At 41.6% G+C, this 24,208-nt stretch overlaps 1 protein-coding gene across 2 annotated transcripts in view; it reads right to left on the reverse strand.

Annotated features, from left to right (window-relative positions):
* Window positions 1-24,208, reverse strand: part of ANO4 (anoctamin 4) — a 237,195-nt gene that overhangs the window by 125,432 nt on the left and 87,555 nt on the right. For both annotated transcript variants that reach the window (XM_033220911.1, XM_033220912.1), the window contains exon 6: window positions 18,657-18,788. In XM_033220911.1, coding sequence (XP_033076802.1) covers window positions 18,657-18,788 — 132 coding nt within the window. The remainder of the gene's footprint in view (window positions 1-18,656; window positions 18,789-24,208) is intronic.

Genomic DNA, 24,208 nt, shown 5'->3' on the forward strand with positions numbered 1-24,208 from the left:
CCTCACCCTCTTGAGACAACTCCTGAGACAACATGCAGAACTAGCACACCCCTCTCCAACAGACACCTATAGCCCACATCTCTCTCTCAGCCCAGGAGACCAAGTATACTTAAAAGATATCCAAGCCAAAGATCTTCAGCTTAGGTGGAAAGGCCCCTATACTGTCCTCCTATCCACATACACAGCAGCCAAACTTCTAGGACACACGCACTGGGTCCATATATCACAATTAAAAAAGGCCCCCACAGAAGACAATCAGTGGACATCTACTAGACTTACCCCTACCCGTCTCAAATTCACCAAACTCTCTCAACCACCACACGTTCCCTGACCCCTTGCGCGTATCCCAATTTCTCACCATACTCTATATAAACATAACAGAATTCCAATATCTTACCCCGGATCCCTACTTGCCTCCAGATAATAGCCCATCACAGTGGTTCTCCCGCTTACCTTTATAAAACATCTTCAGTGACAGGTGTACCCTGTGATTACACTGAAGATGAAGTACTATTTCATACTTATATTACTATCTTTTTCTTGCATTTCAATCTCTATTACTAACCCAACTTTCATATGGAGATTCTCTATAGTTGAAACTTGGTCACACAAAAATAAACAGCACTCACAGCTACAAGGCACTGCTGACTGCCCCCCTTCAGGCTGCCAACCCCATCTTACTATAAATTTCACCCTATCGTGTTGCAGTGCGGCCGGAGCTAAGGCTCTCTGCTTCCTGCACGATCAGACACATTACAATTGTAAGACTTACTGGAAACAAAAGAACCTAGGATGCCCTTATATTTATTGTAAGATCCATTATGCAACCTTGAGACAGACGAAACCCACTGCTCTCTTCACCATTGCGAATCAACGAACCCCCCTTCAATACCAATTAAATATCAAAGACCCATGGGACCCCCGATGGGCAGACGGAGTCAAAGGTGGACTCTACACAGGCTACACAATCCTTAGTTCATATCCCATAGCTACTCTCCTGATAAAAAGAACACTTGTCCAGCAAAAATCCCTTCCTCAAAACATACAAGCCCTACAGAATTTAACCTTAGCCATACAAGCACAAGAACAGGCCTTACAAGATCAATTACATTCCTCCAATAAGGACCCCTTCTCATGGTTAAAACTAGTCCGTCAAGGGTTAAACCTAACACGGGCAGCCAACCTAATAAATCTCTCCCACTGTTTCCTCTGTGCGGCCCTTGAAAGAGCCCCTTTAGTGGCAGTCCCTTTACCTACTGCTTTCAAGGCTACAACTAACTCCATAGGCACCTCCCAAAAACCATTCTTACTCCAAGTCCCACTATACCAAAGCCCAAACAGTAAGGTTTTGCTTGAATTACCTAGGCAGTTGTCCCTGCATAAGTGTATTATTCAGTGACTCACCCGTGGCTACCATCTTAGTCTGATCTGAGTCATGGGTCTCATTTTTATATGAGCTGAGTTGTTCTGAGTGTTGACCAAATGGACAGATTCATCTCTGTCCCTCCTGTTCATTTATATTGCTGTGAGCAGCAAAGTCCTAGAAACTCTGCCAAGCATCTGCAAAATCTGGAAGTTGGTAAAATTTATCTTCCATAATCCCCTTGTTTTCATTGCTCTTTTTTGGCCCTCCACCATCTTTGTGGCAACCTCTATCTGCCCCTGCTACAGCCAAAATACTTCATCTGTATCTCTTGCTTCCTCTTCTTATTTTCAATAAACTATTTGTAATGGGGTGTTAATAAAGAATGACATTAAAATTTTCATCTTTCCAAGGGATACTTTTATTTTAATTGAGGATGACTTTAGCCAAAGGATTAAAGTTCAAATTGTAAAATTCCAGGTATTAGGGAGTGTGCTGTCTATTAAGTTATCTCTGATTTCCCCTTCCTTCCTCTTATCTATAATACAATGCCAGAACAGAGACTCTGCAAACTACATTTCTGCATTGCTGTCTGTTTCTCTGATATGCTCTGTCAGTACAGGGCATGAGAGGGAGACTGGCGGTGAGAACAGGTTATAGGACCTTGGTCCTTCTTGTTTGCCTGCCTGTTCCTGTCACCAATGATCCTCCGATCTCACAATGGCAGCTGGTTCCAGTTTCCAGCTTAAAAGCAACACTCCCCAAACTAGGCTCAGTCCATTGCCCCATATCTTTGAGGGCCCAGCACCACAAGGGCAGAATCTCCTACTCAGGAGTCCGAGGCTCAGCTCCACAGGGCCTCTCTGAGCATCTTGGTTCCAATAACCCCAACCTCTTCATTTTGCTCCCCCAACTCTAGAGGCAGTAGCTGCTTCACTTCCTGCAGTTATCATCTGCGTGACTTCAGTATTTCCTTTGCAACACTGTAGTTGTTTACTTCCCCACAGTAACCTTTTTTGTTAAAATAACTGCCAGGTTTCAGTTTTCCTGAATGAAACCTGAGTGGTACAGAGATCTAGCAAAAGAAACATTCTTTGGAGAGGAAATCTCCTCTGAAAAACTACACACCACAGAAAGCAGTCATCTACCTATCCAGCTTGGTAATCTGATAAGAATATCACCCAAGTATAAAGATAGATTTTTGATTTGGAATTTTCAAATATTCCAGTTTCAAGTGTGACTTCTATCCTACAGAGATTTTCTCTCTTCTGCCCAGGTCTTTGTTAACTTGCATGGAAAATTCCTTTTCTAAAAATACGCTAGGTGTTCAAAACAAAACATTTACCATTTCTTTCTAATGAGAATATTCAAAAACTTCTCTTCTAGATATTTTGAAATATACAATACATGATTGTTAATTGTAGTCATCCTACTATGCAATAGATCACCAGAACTTATTCCTCCTATATTAATATGTGCAATTACATATCAATCATAAAAAACAGTATAAGACACCATCTGAGCCCTGTAAGCTCACAGACTGATGTGCCATACAAATGTGACAAAATAAAACAATATTAATATGAGGTATTCCTGACCATACCGTCTTATTAGTCCCAGTTTGCTGCTTTGAAAATTTATCTCTACTCATTACCATGTTACTGACATTCTCCCTGCCTGGAGAAAGAGCATAATTCCCTACCACATTGATACTACACTTGGTCATAAGGCTTGTTTTGGCACACGGAGTGTGAGGAGACATGATATATGCCACATCTGAGTGGAAATTTCAAAAGTCAATGTGTGGTTGTGCCATTACTTTTTCCCTCTGCTATGAGAATGCATATCTTACAGACTGCTTCTTCAGTCCAGATTCCATGATAAAGGAATCATGTGAGGCAGAGCCTCAGTTGACCCGTTGTTAATATGCTATGTGAGCTATAAATAAACCTTTGTGCAGGCCACTGAGATTTGAGGGTTGTTACTGTGGCAGAACCCAGCAGAACCTGGCTGACACAGTCTCTAATCCAAGAGTGATAATCCTATAATTTATGGCTTTGCCTGAAGAGGATGAGTGTTTTCTTTTTTCCTGATGGAGAAGCTGTGGCAATCCATAAAATAAAGTGATAGAAGAGAGGGCTGAGGTTTGTGGGGAGGAGAGCAACATAGGAAGAGGAAAGAAAAACTGTACAGGCTGGGGCAGAGGAGGAATGCTTTTGTCAACAGAAGGAGGATGACGTTTGAGTAAGGAAGGAGAGGAAAGGCTGATGATAAATGGATGCTGAGGACATGGTTTCCCTTTGTGTCCTTTGAGAAACTTAGTAAAGACTGAAACTCCCTTCTAATTACTTTTGGCTGCTGAATTCGGCTTTGTGTAGAACATAGTCATGAAAACAAGTAACTGATATAACAGTTAGTGCCATAATTAAAGCATTTACAGAGGCTAATGGGCCCAGAAGTCTAATGTTATCTGCATGAGACATAAGATATTTCATAAAGAAGATGACACCTCAACTCGTTAAAGAACAGGATATTATCAGAGAGTGAGAGGAAGGAGAGCACACCTTAGGAAGAAGGAAAAATAGTCATGGAATATTTAGGTCACTTCCATTCCCATGCTGCAGGAGTACCAGCCTGAAAGGCTGCGGGGAGAAGGGAAGAAGCTAGAAAGGTAGCTTTGTGTGCCATGTGAAGGAATTTAAGCTTTATCTCTAAGGTCCTGGGGAATCATTAAAAGCTGTTAAGCAAGGAAGCAATGTTACTACATGTGGCACTACTGGGCATTACTCACTCCTGCAGGTGCACAGGCGAGAGCATGAGGAAGGGGTGACCCTGCCTGTACTCTGCTGGCCAATCCATGGGCTATGAATATTCCTAGAGGAAGGATGTCCTCCTTCTAACTGTGCACAAGTACTGTAGGAACCAGTGGTAGCAGCCTTGCAAATGTCCTGTGACATGAGTGGGGTAGACAGATTTGGGAGTGAGGAAAGACAGAGGAGGTGGACTGTTGTAATTGTTCATCTAACTGGCTGCTTCCACTAAGGCAATGGCAGTGAGGTTAGAAAGGAGGAGAAGGGCCGAAAGGATTTGGTGGTGATGGTGGGCAGCAAGGAAGATGGGAGCGTCAAGGTGGGTCAACATGCAGTGGTAAAATCACTCGTCTAGAATGGAAACACCAAACTGATGGTGTGGGTGTTGTATCGGGGTGAGGAAAGTGGGAAGTGAGAAAAATCAGGTTTTTCCCCACAGATAAAGACATTTCTAAGACATAGTCTTGAATTAGTGGCTATCTGAATAAACTACCATCTTCAGAGTTTACAGGTTTAACAACTCCTTCTCCCCAGTGCCACTCCTGGATGTGAGTCAGAAGCGGGCCCAGATATGACCCTCCCCCAGCTGCTCAGGGTGGTTTCCTACTTCGACCAAATGTGCAACTCAGGTAGGTGACTTACTCCTCTGTGTTCCACTTCTCTCTACGGAAATAACAATACCAGTAGTCTCCCAGGTAGCCTGGTGTCTAGTGGGCAGTCAACATATGTCAAGTTGTATTATGGAAGGAGCATGGGTTTGCAATGAGACAGATTTGGGTTCTAACTCCAAGTCTATTTGTTACTAGGTAACCCTGGCTTAAAGTATTTAATGTTTCTGAGTTTCTGTGCCTCCTTCTGTAAAATTACGTTTCAGGGTTTTTGCAAGGGTCAAAAGAGATAATGTGGAAGGCATGCAGTGCACAGCCTGGCACAGAATACTGATCAATGAGGCACCAGAGTGTCTACCTGCCTATGAAGTACTAGGTTTTCCTCACCTCTGCTCTTCCTTGTCTCCTCTCACTACTGCTGTTTCCAAAGACTTAATGCACAGAGTGACTACATACGTATACTATAGCAACAGATGTAATCCTAGTTCCCTTCCTTCCTCTTTAGGTTAACCTCTCCCTATTTTACTATACCTAAATTTGACAACTCTTCCCCTTTCCTATAGGTGTTTTAAATTGCCTTTTACCATTCTGATAAGGAAAACAGCCTCTTGACTATCAAACTTAACATAGCAAAGTTAAAATTTTAAATAAATTTTAAATAAAAATATACATGCACACATGAATATACATCAGCCTATTGTACAAATTTTTCTACTATGTATAAATTTTTCAACTATGGTACAATATGTGGCACATAATAGGCATTGAAAGTGTTTGGTAAATGAATGAACTGATAAGTAGAGAAACAAACTATGTATGCACAGAAGATAAATGACATAAAATATTTCCAAGTGACCTATTCACAGATGTTCTCACAAATATTAAGATAACAGACCCAACTAACTACTGGGCCCCCAGACACCCAGAGGTATGCTTTTCCCACCTGATTAGGTGACCTCTTTGTCCCTTTAAAGTCATTAAATTATGTCCTACTTAAAAGGAGCCACATGATCTTGAGAAGCACAAATCTCAAGATTTGTGGCTTTTTTCATTTTCATTTTAGTTTAAGACTTTCCAGAACATAGATATGTTTCCCCTGACTCTATGGATCAATACAAACAACCTGAATATTGAGGATCCTAATGCCAAATAAGTAACTGCAATAAAACAAGTGTTCAGAGACTGCTTTAAGTCCTCGAGGCACTAAAAGAACCTTAATCCTACCTAAATCAATCTTGGTACCTCTGCCTGAAGGATTCTCTAAATACTTCAGATCGATGAAAACAACAAAAAAACTCTCAGTTCTTTGAAACAAAAATACAGTAAAAGGCACATGTTAGAAGAATCACTGTCTTCCGATATCTATGCTGAGAGAGTTGAAAAGCAAATAGTCATATGTTACGGACACATAAAATGTTAAATGGCAAAGCATCTGGAACACTGAGTAACATTGGGCTTAAAAGTAAAGCAATTCCAGTTCAGGTCAGTTATGAGCCTTTGCAAAATCAGTCTCTGTCACCTCAAACTTTCCCATTACACACCAACTGCAACTCTGCAGAGATTCTCCCAAGGATTCTCAGTATACTGCTGTTTGTGGTAATAATGATAATGAGAGCTATCATTTGTTGATTTGTTGAGTGCTTTCTATGTGTCAGGCACTGGACTAAGTCTTTTTTTTTTTTTTGAGACGGAGTCTTGCTCTGTTGCCCAGACTGGAATGCAGTGGCACGATCTCAGCTGACTGCAACCTCTGCCTCTCAGATCCAAGCGATTCTCCTGCCGCATCCTCCTGAGTAGCTGGGACTACAGGCTTGCACCACTATGCCTGGCTAAATTTTTTTATTTTTTATTTTGAGTAGAGAGGGGTTTCACAATGTTGGCCAGGCTGGTCTCAAACTCCTGGCTGCAAGCAATCTGCCTGCGTTGGCCTCCTGAAGTGCTGGAGTTACAGGTGTGAACCACTGTGCCAGGCTCTAAGTCTTTTACATATGTCATTTCATTTAACGTCCCCAAATCCTATTGCCATCCTCCTCTCTCCCTCTCTCTCTTCTTTCCTTCTTTTTTCCCATCAAAACTTTACTGTCCTCTGTCCCAACCCTTGGCACTTTTTGGATTGGGACATTTGTACAGCTGTGATAGGCAATATTATGGCCCTCCAAAGATATCCACATCCTCATCCTCAGAATGTTAAGCGATATGGCAAAGAGGAATTCATGATGCAGATGGAATTAAAGTTGCTAATCAGCTGACCTTAAGACAGGGAGATTACCTGGATTATTCAGATAGGTACAACGTAATCATAAGGTTCCCTAAAAATGGAAGAAGAAAGCAAAAGAGTCAGAGAAGAAAAAGATGTGGGGACAGAAGCAAAGTCAGAGTGATGTGACGTAAGAAGGACTCAACTACCGTTGCTGGCTTTAAAGATAAAGGAAGAAACCATGGGCTAAGGAATGTAGTAGCTTCCAGAAGTTAGAAAAGGCAAAGAAATAGATTCTCCTCCAGAAAGGAGTGCAGCTTTGACATACCTTAATTAGCTCAGTGTCACCCATGTGGCACCCTAGCCTACAGAATTGTAAGATAATAAATTTTGTGGTTTTAAACAATTAGTCAGTGATAATTTGTTATATCAGTCATAGAAAACTAACATGCAATGTTAAAAAGATAAGACTGGGACCAGACTGCTTGGACTTGAAATCCAAGCCCTACCACTTACCAACTGTTTGACCTTGGATAAGCTACTTAACCTACTTAACCGTGATCCCGTTTCCTCCTCTGTAAAAATGGAGATAATGACAACACCTTACTAACAGAACTAAATGAGTTTACATCTGTGAAGTATTTGGAACCCAGTAAGCACTATATGAATGTTAGCTATCATATTCCTACAATAAATTTCATATGGTTCTATTGAAATGACCTTTTCTGAAATTGAGTTTTGAGAGGGGCTTCCTGGAATGACTGACTCTAATATTGACAACCTGAGTTTCCATAGCTGGCTAGTGTGCGAGAGCTTTCTGTGGGGTAAGATGTTTAGGTGGCCATACAAAAATGGCTGGTGGGCAGCCTGTAGGCCTAGCTCTTATGATACCATATAAAATGAACAAGGGCTTCGTGCACTGGCCTATATAGAGGTGTGTACCCACTTCTATTGCTTCTCAAACATGGAAACATTTTCAACTAGAATGTCATGTTACTTGCTTTCTGATCAGTTTTCAACTTTAATTTTTAAAGAATATAGTTCAAACAACAAAGACAACTAGATTAGTTTGGGTATTGTATTATTACAATATTTACAATAATTACAATACAATTATTGGGTATTGTATTAGTTTGGGTATTAGTCAGGGTTCTCTAGTGACAGAACTAATAGGATGGATGGATGGATGGATGGATGGATGGATGGATGGATAGATAGATAGATAGATAGATAGACAGACAGACAGACAGATAGATAAAGGGGAGTTTATTAAGTATCAACTCACATGATCGCAAGGTCCCACAATAGGCCAATTGCAAGCCAAGGAGCAAGGAAAGCCAGTCTGAGTCCCAAGACTGAAGAACTTGGAGTTCGATGTTTGAGGACAGGAAGCATCCAGCATGGGAGAGAGATGTAGGCTGGAAGACTAAGCCAGTCTCGCCTCTTCACGTTTTTTCTGCCTGCTTTATGTTCACTGTCAGCTGATTAGATTGTGCCCACCCAGATTAAGCGTGGGTCTGCCTTCCCCAGCCCACTGACTCAAATGTTAATCTTTTTTGGCAACACCCTCACAGACACACTCAGGATCAATACTTTGCATCCTTCAATCCAATCAGATTTACACTCAGTATTAACCATCATAGGTATACTGCAGTATTTTACTGCATACCTTGCCTAAACTCTCACAGAAAGTTATGGCCATGAGCAGTTAAGTCTTCAGAACCATGCTGATGCGACCACCAGAAACAGCCTTCAGAAAAGTCCTGCAAGACATCTGCAATGAGGAGGTTACCAGGGATACTGTCCACCATATCACTATTTCACTGTCCACTCCAATGACCCTATGCAAGAATTTCATTTCAGAGTCAAAAAGCACCCCGTTACCTACAGTATTGGTTTTCTTCCTCTCTGACAATCAGAATCATGAGTTACTATGTTTCTCCCGTCTGCTCTGCCCCTTTGTAAAGGCCAATTTTCTGGTTTATTTGTCAATCATTATAGATACATAGGCCACTGAGGCCTGCAAATCTGAGCCTACTTTTCCCTGAACTTGAATGCCTACTCTAACTTATATTCTCCTTGGTTCAGAATATTCATTTATATTTTTACCATTTTCTTTCATTTGTCTGTTTAATGCATCTTGAATACTTTAACAATAAATTCCAAAGGAAATCAGATGTCTTCACATGCACAGGCTTATCCCTAGGGTAAAATTGTATTTAGGCTCCATTTATGTGTCACGTATGGGAGGTGGCAGCACTGTGGAGAAAAGAAAGACACTTTTTTTTAAATTTTTTTTTGAGACAGAGTCTCACTCGCACTGTCCCAGGCTGGGATGCAGTGGTGGGATCTCGGCTCACTGCAACCTCCACCTCCCAGGTTCAAGCGATTCTCCTGCCTCAGCTTCCTGAGTAGCTGGGATTACAGGCATCCACCACCACGCCCAGCTAATTTTTTGTATTTTTAGTAGAGACAGGGTTTCACCATGTTGGCAGGCTGGTCTCAAACTCCTGACCTCAGGTGATCCACCTGCCTTGGCCTCCCAAAGTGCTGGGATTATAGGCGTGAGCCACTGCACCCGGCCAACATTTTCCCATTCTTACAAACCCTCTATGACTCCAGCACCAACATTTCCATTGTTAGTGCTTTTTCTCAGCCAAAAAGAGCTAGGTAGTTTTGTTATTCTCGAGACTTTTGTGCTATGCCCTAGCTCACAGCATAGAAGCAGAAAAAGGCATGCAAGCAAATTTTGTGTCAAGTGGTCTTTTTTAAATGCCCATTTTGTATATTACACATGGCACACAATTAAAAAGTATGATGCATGAATTAAATATCTTGGGATCAGATGTGAATCCTGGTAACAGAATTTAACAGCCACAAAAAGTTTGATAGAGAAGAGAGATTATCAGTTAGCAGAACTAAAGCCAAAACTGAATCAAGTCAAGGGAAGGTTAAAGTTGGACCTGGAAACCACAATTGACTGGCTGATTGATCACATTTTTCACTTCTCATCTAAATATTCTATGTTTTTGAGATGCTGCATCAAGATCAGAGAACCTGGCTCCAGAGCCCTGGCTCTGTCCCCCAGTGGTAACAATGCCAATTCTTCCTTGCTCCTTTCCTGTTCTCTTTGGTCTCACAAACATCCCCTGGGTGCCCTGTGCTCCCAGGCATATAGCTCCTACCCTCAGGTAGCTCACAGTCTAGTAGGAGATGAAAGCAGGAGTCCAAAGCCATGTGATTTTGTTTCACATAAAATCTGCACCTTTTAAAGACAGACTTTATTTCAAGGGGTCTTTCAATAATATCTGTTTCATAGACACACACATAGTTCACGAGTTAAAACATTTTGTGTACAACATAAAAGCTTTGCAAAGAAATGGGTCAATGCTGAGTTATATGTGGCATGTATTTTCATTATTGATTTTGAAAAGATAGAAACTTGAAAAACTATAAATACATCATGTTTCACACGGATGACTGCAGTTGCCAGAGCAGTTGGAATGACACTGTCAAAAATTAAGTCTAAGCCACGTCATTCCTCTGTAAAAGCCCACAGGCCTTAGGAATCAGCCTCCCTCCCAGCCTCTAACTCATCACTATTGTTATTCTCCTTGGTATTTCTGCTCTAGTCACAAGATCTGTGTTCTCTTTCCCAAACACAAGCAGAGCTTCTCCCCGATTAGGGCCTTTGTTTTGTTTTCTGTTCCCCTCTTGGAACTCGCTCTCTGTCCTTCTCACCTGCAAGTTTCTTTCCAATCACACCTTCTGTAGGAGGCCTGCCTTGAAGAATAGAAACACTGCCTTTCAGAAATACAACCTGCACCCCTACTCCCATGCAGTACTCCCCATTTCCCTCACCCCACCCTCTTTTTCTCTGTTCCCATAGCATTTATCCCCTTTTCACTTGCTTTTAAATTGACTTCAAAAAATGTTTACCTCAGCACACTAGTAGTGACTTTTGAGGCTGGATAATTTTTTTGTTGTGGGAAGCTGTCAGGTACATTATAGGATGTTTAGCAGCATCCCTGGCCTCTACATATTAGACCAGTCGCAATCTCCACTCCTAACTTGTGACAACCAAAAATTTTTCTAGACATTGCCAAATCACCCCTCATTGACAACTGCTGGTTTATAATTTATTACCAGTTACACCCAGCTAAACTGTAAGCTCCAGGAGGGCAGGAGTTTTTGCCTTTCTGTTTACTGTTGATCTCCAAGCACCCAGAACAACAACTGGTATGGAATATGTGGATGAGTGAATATATATTTAAACATATGCACACATAGCATAGCATAAATTTCATATTCTTCTCTTAAGAAGTGGTCAGTATTTAACCTCACTTTTTATGGGTGTTTACAAAAAAAAATAACAGTAATGATAAAAACATAGAAAATGCAGGGAAGAACATTTTTCTGTCTATATCTAGCACATTTTTCTGAAAGACAATTAGAATTGATTTATTTCTTGAAAGAATGTCCTGTATATCTATTATAAAAAGTAACATGACTCTTTTTGCATATTTCCTTTTTCCTGTCTACCAGCAGAAAACCTTTATTATGGGTATTGACCTTAGAAAGTAATTGCCTCAAGGGTGTCATCGCTAATGCCATTTTAAGAATGAAGGGCAATGATACTTAAGCAGGGCAACATTCACAGGCACAGAGGTGAAGAGAAATAAATTAATTCTTAAATGGACTTGGCTGTCATAGTCATCAGATTCAAATAGAGTTTATTTATCACAGAGAATGGCTGGCCCTGCCTGAATGGTGTCATGTGATGAAAGACAGTAGAACCATGGTTTTCAAGGCTGGAGAAAAGGGGTGTGATTTTGTACCCATCCCACCACTACCACCAGGGGAAATTTGGCAGTGTCTGGAAACATTTTTGATTCTCCTACAACTAAAGGGTTGGAGAATGCTACTAGCATTTAGTGGCTAGAGAGGCAAAGGATGCTGCTTAATATCCTACACTGCACAGGACTCTTCCCTACAACAAAGAGTTATTCAGCCCCAATGCCATTAGTGCTGCAGCTGAGAAATCTCACAGTAGAGCCTAATGCTTATGAGGGTGAGACCTAGAGCCTCCCTGTTTGAATTTGAATTCCTGCTCTATCACTCAGACGAACTGCGACTGTTTATTTGGCAAATCTGCTTCTATTTTTCTTCTGGACACACAGGTAGACTAGTTATCCCAGCATTACTACATGACTAAGTTCTAGACCATGGAATGTGTGTGAAAGTGCTATATACCACTCTTAGCCCTGGTCCATAAAAATTTCCTAAAAAAACACTCATCTGTCTTTTTCCTTGTCTGTAAGGGATTTAGGGGATGGCAGAATAACAAGATAACAGTAGCCTGGGTACCTGAATGACTACATGATTCAGAGTCATACGCCTCCTTCTCCCAGAGTGACCCACACTAGATAGTGCTGTGAACAAGTAAACTTCTATGCTGTTCTACTGCTGATATTTGGGAGTTGTTTAGACAGGTGGCCTAGCCTAGGTGTACGACCTATAGCAGGTTCTTGACCATTTTGTTCCTCACTTTTCTCATCCGTAAATTGGTGATAATAATAATACCTCAGCCCTCAAAGTATTGTTTGAGTATTAAAGTTCTTAGAATAGTGTCTGGCATATAATAAGAATTTTTCTACCTGTGGACCAACCTTGCTAAGCTCATATAAAGTGATCAAGTAGCATTTGTATGTTGACTTGTACCCCCTCAGGTTTGCTTTTTTTTCTCCTTAAATACAGTTATATTTTCAAACAGAATGCTAGGCTATTTGTTTGTTTGCTTGTTTGTTTGTTTTGAGAGATAGGGTCTCGTTCTGTTGCCTAGGCTGGAGTATGGTGGCGTAATCATGGCTCACTGAACCTCAACCTCCTGGGCTCAAGTGATCCTCCCAGCTCAACCTCCCAAGTAGCTGCGACTACAGGTGTGCACGGCCACACCCTGCTAATTTTAAATTTTTGTAAAGACGGGTGTCACTGTGTTGCTTAGGCTGATCTTGAATTCCTGAGCTCAAATGATCCTCCCACCTCAGCCTTCCAAAGTGCTGGGATTACAGGGGTGAGACACTGTGACTGGCAGGCATTTGTTTTTTAATTGATTCTCAACTTTAATATTTTTGTACAATGCAGTTAAAGAATAAAGGTTTACAATTAGATTATTCTGTGCTGTCTTTCTGACTTCAATCCTCACTCCTTCATCTAGTAGACAAGTATTGTGTGCCAAATTTATGCTAGGTATTGTGTTAGGTATTGGAGATACAATCATGGGCAAAAACAGATATGGCCTATGGCTCCACAGAGTACACAGTTTACCTAGGCAGACAGGCATTAATCATATGCTATTCAAATCATTATAGCATTTCAATTGTTAAAAAAAAATGTTATCTAGGAAACATTAAAACAGTATAGAACAGAAACCCAATCTTTGGAAGAATTGGTGGGGAAGGAGAGAGCCAGGGGAGGCTTCCATAGCAGGAGTCTTTGGAGCTGAGTTCTGGAGGAGGAACAACAGCATACTAGGTGAAGAAGGAAGGAATCAGGAGAGGAAACAGCATGTGCAAATGTCCTGGGGCAGAGTATATTCAAAGAGCTGAGAGAAGCTGCATGTGTCTGGATTATGACTGGGAGGCAAGAAAGACAGATGAGACTGGAGAGGGGATGGCAGTGCAGGTAGGCATTTGAGGGCTTCTAAGTCATAGTAATAATTTTGGTGTCTATTCTGAAGTTTTTAAAGAGTGAAGTGACATGATTAGATGCATATTTTGAAGACACCATGCAGTATGCACTTGAGAGAATGGATTAGCAGTGACAAGAGTAAACCAGGGAGACCTGTAATATTATTTCTGGATTTCAAGTGAAATACAGTGACAAAGTCTGAAGTATAAAGATATTTAGGACGTAAAATCATCAATCCGTGGAGATGTAAAACTTGTAGGAAGTAGAGATGAGAGAGGTGTCTAGAATAGTTTCCAGACTCCAGTTTCAGCAACTGGACAAATATTAGTGCTGTTTACTGAGACAAGGAACAAATTACATTTGAAAAGAAAGTATCTTGGATTTAGTTTGAGATGAGTGTGCAGTCAGCTAACTTCACATCATCTTTATTCTTTACTCACATGATTCTCCTACTTTCGTTTCTATTCATTTATTTTTTCATTTAAAAAATCATTATTAAGCATTTACTATGGGATTCAAAAATGGGTGAGACAGACATAGTCTTTCAAGGAGTCTCTAGTCTTGGAGAAAGTAATTAAAATGGGTGGTACTATTGATTAAGGAAAAGAAAAATATTACTAAAACATAGATGAATACACCTCAACCAGAATTGGCGGTGGAGGTTGGAAAATCTTGGAAGGTTTTTCCGTGGGAAATGTTTTTGATGAAACACTTAATAAACATTCAATGTTTTTCTCTCCTTTTTTTTTTTCACTACTTTCATGCCCTCCTCCCACTCACCCCCTTAAATTTTTTTTTTTTTTTTTTGAGACGGAGTCTCGCTGTCTCCCAAGCTGGAGTGCAGTGACATGATCTCGGCTCACTGCAAGCTCCGCCTCCCGGGTTCATGCCATTTTCCTGCCTCAGCTTCCTGAGTAGCTAGGACTACAGGCACATGCCACCACACCCAGCTAATTTTTTGTATTTTTTAGTAGAGACGGGGTTTCACCGTGTTAGCCAGGATGGTCTCGATCTCCTGACCTCGTGATCTGCCCTCCTCGGCCTCCCAAAGTGCTGGGATTACAGGCATGAGTCACCGCACCCAGCCTAAATTTCTATTATTATCTTTTATTCCAAGACAATATGAAACATTCTGGAAAACTAAGAAGTCACATGGGATTTTGGGGACTATATTTGGAAAGCCAGGAATATCATGTTATAATTCCCAGAGTTTATTAACCAGCTACTTCTGATTAATTTAAATCCATTAATGTCACTCTCAGTGCATCCTTAGGGAATTCTTTTCTGATTGTACCCAACAATTGTTTCCAATTAGACAGCCAGCATTCTTCAAGTCATACTTTTACACGCCCATCAGAGGAATGTTATTCATGTGACATGACAATTTTTAAAGAGAAATAAATCCTCTCCACCCATAATATTCAAGATACTTATTTAATTTTTCACCTCTTATTTGCATGACAGAACTGCCTCTATTCTCTTGGTCCCACTGAGGTCTGGTTCTTTGGTTTGCTTCATTCCGGCTATCCTCTGCTTTTTCTTCCTTGGTCCTCCTGTCTTGATATCTCATCTTCCACTAACCACTCTCTTTTTTCAAACTACACTAGGTCCTCCTCACACCCTATGCTCTTACTCACAGAAGGCTACTTGTGGTTCCTCAAAACACTCCATTCTGTTTCACACCCTTGTTCATTTATACACACATTACTGTCTCCTCTTGGGATACTTTTCCCCTCTTACCTACTTGGGCAAGTCTTATCCTTCAAGACCTGTATCAAACATTCTCTGCTTTATGATCAATCCTCATCACTTACCAACCTCCTTCTAAATCTGGAGAAGTGAGTATCCCCCCTCTTAAGTCACACCCATCATACTGTTTACAATTATTTAAAATAGTCTGCATCTTTACTACATCAGGGTCCAGACTGCGTATTGTTCATCTTCATCTCTGTACCCAGACAGTGCCTGGCAAGAAGTGAACACTAAATTAGTGACTATTAAATAAATCAATTATTTGACAAATTAATACCAAAGCATGTCAAAAGGGCTTCTCAACTATGTGAGACAGATGGCTGAATATCCCTAATCAAATCATCCCTTATTTATTATATATTTTTAAGTACTTCTAAAAATATGATTCTCAGTTCTAGTCCCTAGAAATTCTACTGGGTGTCCAAGGGCTTCTGACTTTAAGAATTACGCTGAGAAGTATTGTTCTAAAGCAAGAACATTGTAGAATACAAACGGCATGAAGAGAGGAGGTGGAAAACCCTCCTCTTCCATACATCTATAACCCTTTGAAGTGAAACAAAATACCAGAGCACACATCACATACTTCACTAATTTATCCATCCATCTATCCATATATTTTTTCTTCCATTTACCTATATCCCATATATCCTCCCTTTGAAGTGAAATAAAATAAAATCTCAGAGTACATGCCACTTACTTCATTTATTCCTCTATTCATTTATCCATCTACACAACCACTCCTATACCCATCCATGTATCTATTCATCCATCCATCCATCCATCCATCCATCCATCCATCCACCCACCCATCCATCCATCCATCCATCTATCCATCTGATGACCTATCTATGTATATACCCAACCATCCATTCAGTGACCTATCCATATACACTGTCCATCCATCCATCCATCCATCCATCCACCCACCCATCCATCCATCCATCTATCCATCCGATGACCTATCTATGTATATACCCAACCATCCATTCAGTGACCTATCCATATACACTGTCCATCCATCCATCCATCCATCCATCCATCCATCCATATATCCATCCATCCATCTGGTGACCTATCCATGTATATACCCAACCATCCATTCAGTGACCTATCCATATACACTGTCCATCCATCCATCCATCCATATATCCATCCATCCATCCACCCATCCATCCATCCGGTGATATATCCATGTATCCACTCATCCATCCAGTGACCTATCCATGTACCCATCCATGTATCCATCCATCCATCCATCCATCCATCCATCCATCCATCCAGTGACATACCCATGTATCCACTTATCCATCCAGTGACCTATCCATGTATCCATGTATCCATCCATGCATCCATCCACCCAGCAAATAGGTTGATAGCAGTGCACCCATCCATCCATCATCCACAATTTGTGATACCCTTCTGCACTGTGCTAGGCACTCTATCAAACAGGTGAGAAGCACAGGGAAAACCTGCCTGTAAACCAGTCACCATTCCAGAAGAATTAGGGAAACAACTCATTGTCTAAAAAACTTCCAAGATGAACAAGAGAGACATGGTAGGGGTTTAAATTAAGTGTGGGAACACATCAGCCTTTTTTCTGTCTTTTTCTCTTAAGAAAACACCCTAATCTCTGAATTAACATTATGTCCCTTCCAGTTCCCAGTTTCTCTTGAGGATCGAACTAAGATTTTGAGGCCAGTCTGTGAATTTCATGTTTGCTTCAATGACCCTTTCAAATGTTCACATACTGCAGCTGGGTTGGCTTCAATCTGACCTGTGGGGATCAGCTCGGCTATTTCAGAGGCATATAGAGTTGCTTCCCTGCGTTAGACTGCTCTTACTATTACACATTTTTGATGCAGAACATCTATTCTTTGATTTTTCCTTTCCCCTTTGCCCTGCAGAGCTCCACAGACTTTAACTGATTTTCTGTTGCTGAAATACGTTCCCACCTGGAACTCCCTGCAACTTCTTGAAAACTGCCATTTGGTTTACTTTCGTTTTTTTTTATTGTTGTTGTTTTGTTTTGTTTTTTGAGTCTCGCTCTGTCAACCAGGCTGGAGTGCAACAGCACAATCTGGGCTCACTGCAACCTCCACCTCCCAGGTTCAAGCAATTCTCCTGCCTCAGCCTCCTGAGTAGCTGGGATTACAGGTGCATACCACTACGCCCAGCTAATTTTTGTATTTTTAGTAGAGATGTGGTTTCACCATCTTGGTCAGGCTGGTCTCGAACTCCTGACCTTGTGATCTGATTGCCTCTGCCTCCCAAAGTGCAGGGATTATAGGCGTGAGCCACCATACTCGGCCTGGTTTACTTTCTCACAAAATCAGCACGTTTTTTTTTTTTGTTTTTTGTTTTTTTTTTTTGTTTAAATCCGTCACCCCTTTCTTCCCTTCAGTAAAAAGTCATTTTTACTGAGGCTGTCACCACTGCTGGAGCAGGAGGGTCTGGAATTCCTCATCTTGTTGCAAGGAAGGTGGGGCCGACCTGATCTCTGCCCCCACTGGAGGCTGTGTTTCTCCTATTGTTTACAGTCTCCAGCACACGGCAGGCTTTTCTGTCCTCCTGCCTGCCCTGCCCTGCATCCAGCCATCATTTCTTATCATATCAGAAGCTTCAGAGTAAATTCTCTTTCATTTTTTCAGTTTCTCACAGGCTCAGTTACTTAGCCACCTTGTTTTTCCTCCCCACATGTCAAAAGTGACAAATAACTGTTCTGAGACAGTCTGACGGACGAGTCAGCAAGTGGCCTGCCAGGTGATGTGGCTTTTCCTAAGGCAACCCTGTGAATTGCTGAAGAAAGGGGAACTGAGAAGTGAACCAAGATAAAACAAAAAACCCTCTGTTCAATAGGAAAAGGTGTAGGCCACTCCTCCTGTCTGCTGGCTGGATGCGGATGAGCCTGCAGGGGGCTCCATGCGCAGGGGGTTGGCAAAGCAATGAGAATGACAGAGCCTGGGTCACTGCCTTTCTGTGGAGAAGATCATTTACCCAACACACACATGAGCAAGCACTGTATCATCTTAAGCCACTGAGATGCAGGGATTGTTGGTTACAGCAGTTATCTTCCCCTGACTGAAATAAAAGGGATATGAACACTCAACGAGACTTTTAGGGGAGAAGGGCACTACGCTGTTCCTTCCTCATGCCCAGCAATCAAAGGCGTGCAGGGTGAGGCTCTACTACAGCTGCACATCCTTAGTAAGACAGGGGCTTTAACATGGAATACTCACTGATGGATCCTTTGCTGGCTGAAAGGGGCAGTGTAGCAGTCATTCTCCTCCAGGTCTGGCAGTGTCTCCTTGTCCAGCCTCATTGGCTTCTTAGGTAACCATCTCCGAAACCTGCTTATTTGTTTATCGATCCTGTGGTACACGGAAGGCAAGACCAAAGGGTACAGCATGTCAGCATCACCCTGAAACACAGGAGAGAAGTCTCCACAGAGCCACAAGTATCATACCACACATTCCAGGCCCTCTCACTGCACTCATGATATCCTTGTTTTAGATGGAAAGAAGACAGCCAGAACTCTAGTGTTGTTCTGATTTCACCAAGTGGCCTCAATATTATTACAGTTTGTGAAATAGCAGCTGTGAGTTAGATGTCCACCCACATGCCAATAATAAATGACCAAGCAGTCCTAACAAGGCTGGAAAGCTCTGAAAAGGATTCCAACAGTCCCTTAAGCAAGCAGCAGAGACCTTAACTTACATTCTGTAGGTTCTAAAAAATTCATTTTGTGTTTGGAAAACATCTGAGGTCAGAGAAGAGCTCTAGCTGTAGTTAACTTTGGGGAGGGGGTGCCGGCAGTGTATCCTGGGGGTTGTGCACAGAGAGCTCCATGCCATGATTTGCTTCCTGCCTCTCCCACCTCCCCCAGCAGCCTCTCAGCAGGCAGCAGGATTTTTGGCTTTCATAGATCTCTTTTTAAGCTGGCTCCATGGTTCTCATGGTGCTAGGGCGTTGTGACACACATGTGTCACTCTAATGAAGCCAAGTCAATGAAAACAACAGTACTCTAAAAGTGGTTTGCAGCCACGGTTTTCTCTCTGGCTATCTCCCTGGTCCCTCAGTTCCACTGACTTCTGCTGATGAAAACATCTGGCTTCCAAGTGAAGAGTTCTCAATCACTGTTCACAGAAAAACACCAGAAGGAGCAAAAACCACACCAAACTTTAAAATGATAGCACTACCTCAAGTGTCTATACTACTGGAAAAAACAATCTTCCAAATTTATTAACTGAAAACACATGGAATTTGGTCATGCTTTATTTTTTTCCTAATTAAAACAATAGATTTCCGTGGCCATGTACTCTTTTCAGTGAATGTTATGGCTAATTTTCTGTGTCAACTTGGCTAAGTTAAGGGATACCCAGATAGCTGACAAACATTATTTTGGGATGTGTCTGTCAGGTTGTTTCCTGAAGACATTAGTGTTTGAGACTGTAGACTTAGTAAAGAAGTTGGCCCTCACCAGTGCAGGTGGGCACCATCTATTTCATTGAGGACCTGAATAGGACAAAAAAGTGGAGGCAGGGCGAATTTGCTGTCTGCTTGAGATGGAACATCCATCTTCTCCTGCCCTTGGACATTGGCCTTCCTAGTTCTCAGGCGTTTGGATCAGAAATGGGACTTATGCTATCAGGTTTCCTAGGCCTCCTTCTTAAAAACTGCAGATTGCGTGACTTCTAGCCCTCCAGAATCTTATGAGCCAATAAGGCAAATCCTGGTCCAAGTCTGAAGGCTAGAGAACCAGGAGCACTGATGTTTAAGGGCAGAAGAAGAGAGATGTCCCAGCTCAAGCAGCAGCAAATTCACTATTCCCCCATTTTCTAGTTCCACTCAATGGGTTGGATGGTACCCACCTGCATTGGGGAGGATCAGCTTCTTTACTAAGTCTACTGATTGGAATGCTAATCTCTTCTGGAAACACTATCAAAGACGCACCCCAAAATAATGTTTTACCAGCTATCTGGGCATCCTTCAGCCCAGTCAGGTTGAACATATAAAATTAACCATCACAGTGAAACTCTCAGCTGAAGATGATATTATTTATGTAACCAATCAATTCCAAACTAAAAAATAATGGTAAACTTCTCTTTTACTATCTCCTTTATTCTCAGCATTGTTCCAGCCTCACCATGACCCCAACTCTGCTTGGTGGTGGCTGTACTTCTTCAGAACTCCCAAAAGGTCAAACTGAAAAGAATCTCACAGTGGCTCTAGGACTCTCCTCCCAAAGAAAACCCTCCGCCCCAAAAGAAGTACACTTAAAATATAGTGAGATGATGGGCTTTAGAGAAGCAGCATGACACAGTGGTTGACAACATGAACTATGGGGCTGGAATGCCTAGATTCAAATCCTGGCTCTGTTAATATTAACAGCAGAACCTTGGGCAAGCGATTTGACTTTGCTGAGCCTCAGTTTCCTTATCTATCAAATGGGCATGATAATGATACCCAATTCATAGAGTTGTGATGATGAACTTATTAATACACATATAAAGTCTTTAGACCTGTCTGGTGTACAGGAAATGCTGGCTATTATTACTGTTTTTCTCTTTTTCCAAAAATAAAAAATTGAGCAATCAGCTTGCCTCTTAATATTTCTGTTTTTTGCTTTTTAATTCAAAGTTAATTGTGTTTCACCAGCATCTATCACTTGTCTATGCTCAGTGATTTAGTCCTTATATGGACTCATAAATTAGACTTCCTCAGCTAAGTTGGTGGCCTTCCCCATGGCTCTTGGCTTTATTTCATTTGATTGCCTTAAAACTCATTCAAGAAAGAGGACATTGGCCCAAAGGTTTTTTATTATAGAGCTTTTACCTCCCACACATCTCCAGTCTGCAGCACTAATCAGATCACACTTTGTAAAATTCACATTCCCACAGAATCTGGGCTCTGCGTGCAATGACTATGAATTGAATCCAGCTGGGTACAGTGCTTAGCGTGGATAAAAACAAATAAAAATGTAAAAAAAAGTCAAGCATAACTACTCTATAGGAGTGAAACGGCAGCCTTCAGCAGCCAGCTGGTGGCACCACAATTTAATTGAAATGTGGAGATGATGAAAAGAGAGTAGAACAGGATAATCAAAATGATTAATTAATTGAATAGGTGAAAAAGAGGAAGCGAGAAGGAGGCAAGAGGATGCTGCTTGGCATGGTAAAAGGAGACTGAGATCTGTAACTGCGGTGCCTAAAACTTGGCTGTCTTGCGCCTCAGCTGTATGACCTTCCACAAGTTATTTACCCCTCAGAGCCTTCTTTTCCAAGGTTATAAAATAGAGGTAATAGTAACAATAGTCATCATTATCATCATCATCATCTTACTGACCTTACAGAGTGGTTAGTGGGCTCGTAAAACATGGTGAGTATGAAATGCTTTGGAGAAGCTGCCAGACAGATAGCAAGCATTATTAATAATTTCTTAAGGACCACACAGGACTAGCATAAAAGTGATGGAAAGCAAAAGAACTGGGCCTTTTTTTTAACTATGGTGGAAGAAAGACATTAAAAAGAACATCTTAAAAATAAAATCCCCGTGATCTGCCTGCCTTGGCCTCCCAAAGTGCTGGGATTACAGCCGTGAGACCAATCTGGCCAACATGGTGAAACCCCATCTCTACTAAAAATACAAATATTAGCCAGGCATGGTGGTGTGTGCCTGTAATCCCAGTTACTTAGGAGGCTGAGGCAGGAGAATCACTTGAACCTGAGAGGCAGAGGTTGCAGTTAGCCGAGATTGCACCATTGTACTTCAGCGTAGGCAATAGAGTAAGACTCCATCTCATAAATAAATAAAATCCCCGAGACACTGGTTGGGCATGGGGATTGGAGGGTGTGAACTGGCCTTCATTGGGGAGCCTGAGCAGAAGCAGGTGGACAAAGCATGTTGTCCAGGTTCCATTACACATGCCTGTACATGCTGTGTGCACTTCACTATGACTAAACCAAACACTCAAACATGGTCAGCAGTTTGTGTCTTCTTCTGGTTACCAGAGTTTCCCCCACAAAGTTGTACACACCCTAACCCCCAGAACCTATGAATATGTTATGTTACATGGCAAAAGGGACTTTGGAGATGTAAGGAAGGTTACTGACCTTAAGATAGGGAGAGCATCCTGGATTATTCAGATGGGCTCAAGTTACCCACAGGAGACCTTTAAAAGCAGAACTTTCTCTGGCAGGAGGGATGTAGCAGAAGGAGAATCAGAGAGATTCAAAGTTTGAGAAGCACTTGACCTACTGTTGCTGGCTTTGAAGATGAAAAGAGCTAGGAGGCAAGGAATGCAGGCAGCCTCTAGAAGCTGAGAAAGACTTTCAGCCAATAAAGAAATGGAGATCTCAGTCCTCTGATTACATGAACTGAATTGTGCCAGCAACCTAAATGAACCCAGAAGCAGATTTCCCCCAGAGCCTCCAGATAACAGCCCAGGTGACAAAAACCTTGATTGCAGCCTTGGGAAACCCTGAACAGACAAACCAGTTGAGCCTCCCCTCCCCTCCCTGACCTCTGACTTAGAGAATTGTGAGCTAATACATTTGTGTTGTCTTATGCTGTTAAATTTGTGGCAATGCGTTATGATGGCAATAGGAAATGAATACACCTCTTAAAACACTCTTGGTCTGATCCTCTCCTCAAGACCTGGCAACAGCTAGCCAGGCTCCCACAGTCAAGGCTGCCATTCCATGTGCTGTTCTCACCTCCCAGTTAGGTGGCTCTGGGAACAAGAATCTATCTCTCTGTGGCAGGATAGTGAGTGAGTGCTCCCCTAGTCTGCTCTTCCACAAACACATTCCTGTCTCCAAACTTTGCCACACTCAGACTTCACTTAGGGCCCCCTTCAGTCACGCAAGACAGAAGCACATAGTGCAAAAGCCACTAGGCTGGAAAGCATAAGACTCAAGTTGGACTCTTGATTCTGCAGTCATACATCAGTGTGACCTGGGACAAGCCTTTTTTCCTCATGTAACCTTAGTGCTCTCATCTCTAAAATGACAATCAACCAGATATTCTTTAGATACTACATGTTGTTGGTGATTTGGGTGATAATATCCTGATTATGTCACTTATGTGATTAATTCAAACTTGAATTAATGATAACCTTTAGTATACAATGTTAGGTAACCTTCAGTATACAATGATGGACTTTGGAGTCAGCTGAAACCTGATGATTCACATTCCAGTTTTATAGACCTTGCTGAGCAAGTAATTAAACCTCTATGAGACAATAGAACCCATAGAATAAGGCAATGGTAGGGATTAAACATGATCATGGATATCAAGTGCTTACACAATGCCTTGGATGACCAAAGGGCTTGATTGAGTGATAGTTTCTAGGATGAAGAAAATTATGGTGACAATAATGATGAACTTTTACATAGATTGCTCTTTTCCCAATAGAAGTTCAAAATCTGTGATTCTCCCTTGTAGACTGAGGTCTGTGTCCCCACCTAATAAACCTCCCTAAATAGTTAACCCTGAAATTTACTTAGATATGTTAAAGTCTGGAAACCAACCAACCAGAAAGCACCCCATTTGTCTCTTCAGTATAGGAGTGGACTTTAGTATAGACTTTACTTAATGAAGCCTCCACCAATAGGGAATAGAAAAGAGAAAACATTGGCTTAATGATTTAGCATTGATTTTGGTTGGTATGTTGTCACTTTGTTCCATTTTTGCCATTTACTGAGCAAAAGCCCTCTTACAGACTACACAGGCAGATCAACAAGGGGAAATGGATCAGACACTTGGGCACTTCTGGCCTTAACTTGTCAAG

Source organism: Trachypithecus francoisi, unplaced genomic scaffold (genome assembly GCF_009764315.1).
Source record: "Trachypithecus francoisi isolate TF-2019V2 unplaced genomic scaffold, Tfra_2.0 Lachesis_group11, whole genome shotgun sequence".
In the NCBI taxonomy this organism is placed as follows: Eukaryota; Metazoa; Chordata; class Mammalia; order Primates; family Cercopithecidae; genus Trachypithecus; species Trachypithecus francoisi.